Raw genomic sequence first — 2,863 nt, forward strand, 5'->3', positions numbered from 1 at the left:
TCACTTACGGAACTGCCGCCACGTCTTACCTTGCTATCAGGTACCTGATTCAGATGGCTTGCGATTGTGAAGAAGAATTGCCGGAAATAGCTAAGATAATTCGTAAAGATTTCAATGTAGATGATTTGCTAACCGGAGCAAGCATAATTGAGCAGGCATCGCGTATAGCAAAGCAAGTATCCCAAGTGCTATCGACTGGGTAGTTTATACTCCGAAAATGGGTATCGAATGAACCACGCGTAGTCGCAGAAATGATAGAGTCAGATCAGTCACCGAATTTAATAAATTTCTGAAGCGATGGGCAAATTAAAACGCTTGGTTTAATGTGGGAGGCAAGCTCTGACAACTTAAATTATTCAGTAAATATTTCAAAAAATAAGACTGTCTCAAAACGAACTGTCGGACATGTCTCGGATTTTTGACCCACTAGGACTTCTAGGTCCATGCATTATCCTAGCAAAGGTTTTAATGCAGAAACTGTGGCTTGAAAAACTATCTTGGGATGAATCGTTGTCAGTAGAGTTACACTTGCAGTGGTCAGAATATAGGGCACAACTTCCTTATCTCAACATGATCAAAATACCTAGACGAATTCTTTGCACGGAGCCTGTAGAGATTCAATTACATGGTTTTTCGGATGCTTCTAAGACTGCATATGGAGCATGTATTTATCTTAGGTCCAAGGATATAGATTGCAACATTTACACAAATTTTCTTTGTTCCAAATCTAGGGTTGCGTCGTTGCAGACTCAGTCTATTACTCGACTGGAACTTTGTGGGGCTCTGGAATGGGCTAGACTATGCTCCAAGGTCACACTCTCGCTTGATTTATCGATTACCAAAATTTATCTTTGGTGCGAAGCAACAATAGTATTAGGTTGGCTCAAAAAAAAACCAAGCACTCTCCCAATATTCGAATCGAACAGAGTTAGCAAAATTCAAGGATTGACAAGGACTGAGTCCTGGAGGCATGTGCGCAGTGAAGATAATCCAGCAGATTGTATTTCTAGAGGTGTAGCTCCAAATATATTGGAAGCCTCAAAATTGTGGTGGGAAGCTTCAAATTTTCTTAGAAAGGCCGAAAGGGAGTGGCTGTCAATTTCCCTTTCAATCAATGAACCACCTGAAGTTAAGCAATGCTACAATGTAGTTACCAAAAACGAAATTAAGGAGGATTATATTATGATCAAGAGCTTCTCCAGTTTTAGTCGTCTGATAAGAGTAGTAGTCTATTGTATGAGAATAATTAATAATTGCAGGTCAAAAAATAAGCGATTGAATGGAACTTTATTTTCACTAGAACTTACAGAATGACAATCAGCTCTCGCGAGACAATCACAAAAAAGGTGTTTCCCTGCGGAGCTTGAATCTTTAACTCAAAACGAAAAAATTACTAAGGGAATGTTATCTCTGTTAAATCCCTTCCTAGATGAGCGCGGAATGATTAGAGTTGGCAGTAGGCTTAGTAACTCCCAATTCGACAGAGAAAAGAAACATCCTATAGTTTTGTTAGCAACCGACGATTTCGCAAGGCTTCTTTTCATTAGAGAGCATCAACGATTGCTCCATGCCGGTCCTCAATTGTTGCTCTCATCTATACGTGAAAGATTTTGGCCCATAGGAGGTCGGAACATGGCGCGAAAGGTGGTAATGGAATGTGTAAATTATTTAAAAGTGAATCCAAGGTCGGTCAATCCAATGATGGGTGACTTATCTGAATCTAGAGTTACTTCTTCACCACCTTTCCACGTCACAGGTGTCGATTATGCAGGTACCTTCATTATAAAGGACAGAAAAGGAAAATTTGCCAAAACCAGTAAATGCTACGTAAGCCTATTTGTTTTTTTTTCCACCAAGGCCTTACACTTAGAGCTTGTCTCTGATACTACGTCAGAAACTTTTAGAGCAAGTTTGCTTCGTTTTACATCTAGAGGAGGAAAACCTGCTCATATGTATTCCGATAATGGAACAAATTTCGTTGGGGCAAGAAATGAGCTTGAGCTACTCGGTAAGTTCCTACTTCGGGATAGTAACAACTTGGTAGAAAAAATCAAGAATATGGAAATCACGTGGCACTTCATTCCAGCTTATTCACCGCATTTTGGAGGTATTTGGGAGGCTGGAGTGAAGTCCGTAAAGTCTCACCTTAAGCATGTTGCTGGAAATAATATTTTAACTTTCGAAGAAATGTATATTTTTTTGGTTTAAATAGAGGGTTTGCTCCATTCCAGTCCAATAACACCACTTTCTCCAGATCCTAACGACTTTTCTCCTTTGACTCCTGCTCATTTTTTAATCGGAAGACGGCTTACTTCAATTGCTAATACAGATTTAAGCCATTTGCCAGAAAATAGATTATCCAGGTGGCAATTAATACAACGACTACAGCAGCATTTTTGGGCGAGATGGAGCAAGGAATATATTTCAGAACTTCAAAAAAGAGTCAAATGGAAGCAGCCTTATCCAGAGATTGAGGAAAATTCTCTGGTTTTAATAAAGGACAAAATACTTCCTCCGTTACGATGGAAGTTAGGAAGAATCATTCAACTGCATCCTGGAATGGACGGAATAGCTCGTATTGCTACCGTTCGATTTTCTACTGATACTACTCGAGTCCCACTTCATAAACTGTGCCCATTACTTATTGATTAAAACTACGAATATATTTAGTAAAGGACTTTTCTTTTTAAATTGTTCACGTTCAATTATCCTACTCATTTTTTTTCTTTTATATTATACACTTATTTACTAATTTTCAGTTTGTGAAGATTCACTCCTCGCATTGTATTTTATGTTTTCTTTTTAAAAGGATAGATCTTTCAAGTCGAGGGGTATGTTTTGAATTTAAATTTGAACACAGCAA

General features: G+C 38.5%; 1 protein-coding gene across 1 annotated transcript; it reads left to right on the top strand.

The window, feature by feature from the left end:
• The first annotated feature begins 405 nt into the window (after positions 1 to 405).
• Positions 406 to 2,652, top strand: LOC117179862. The gene is made up of 3 exons (XM_033372025.1): positions 406 to 1,234; positions 1,430 to 2,107; positions 2,213 to 2,652. Exons 1-3 carry the CDS (start codon positions 406 to 408, stop codon positions 2,650 to 2,652), a joined length of 1,947 nt encoding a protein of 648 aa, XP_033227916.1.
• The last annotated feature ends 211 nt before the right edge of the window (positions 2,653 to 2,863 follow it).

This window comes from Belonocnema kinseyi, chromosome 1, assembly GCF_010883055.1.
Source record: "Belonocnema kinseyi isolate 2016_QV_RU_SX_M_011 chromosome 1, B_treatae_v1, whole genome shotgun sequence".
In the NCBI taxonomy this organism is placed as follows: domain Eukaryota; kingdom Metazoa; phylum Arthropoda; class Insecta; order Hymenoptera; family Cynipidae; genus Belonocnema; species Belonocnema kinseyi.

Coding starts and splice junctions, on each gene's coding strand:
- LOC117179862 (XM_033372025.1), top strand. CDS start 406: ATGTCTCGGATTTTTGACCCACTAGGACTTCTAGGTCCATGCATTATC. Junction 1,235..1,429: donor GATAAGAGTAGTAGTCTATT/GTATGAGAATAA, acceptor ATCCCTTCCTAG/ATGAGCGCGGAATGATTAGA. Junction 2,108..2,212: donor TTATTCACCGCATTTTGGAG/GTATTTGGGAGG, acceptor TGGTTTAAATAG/AGGGTTTGCTCCATTCCAGT.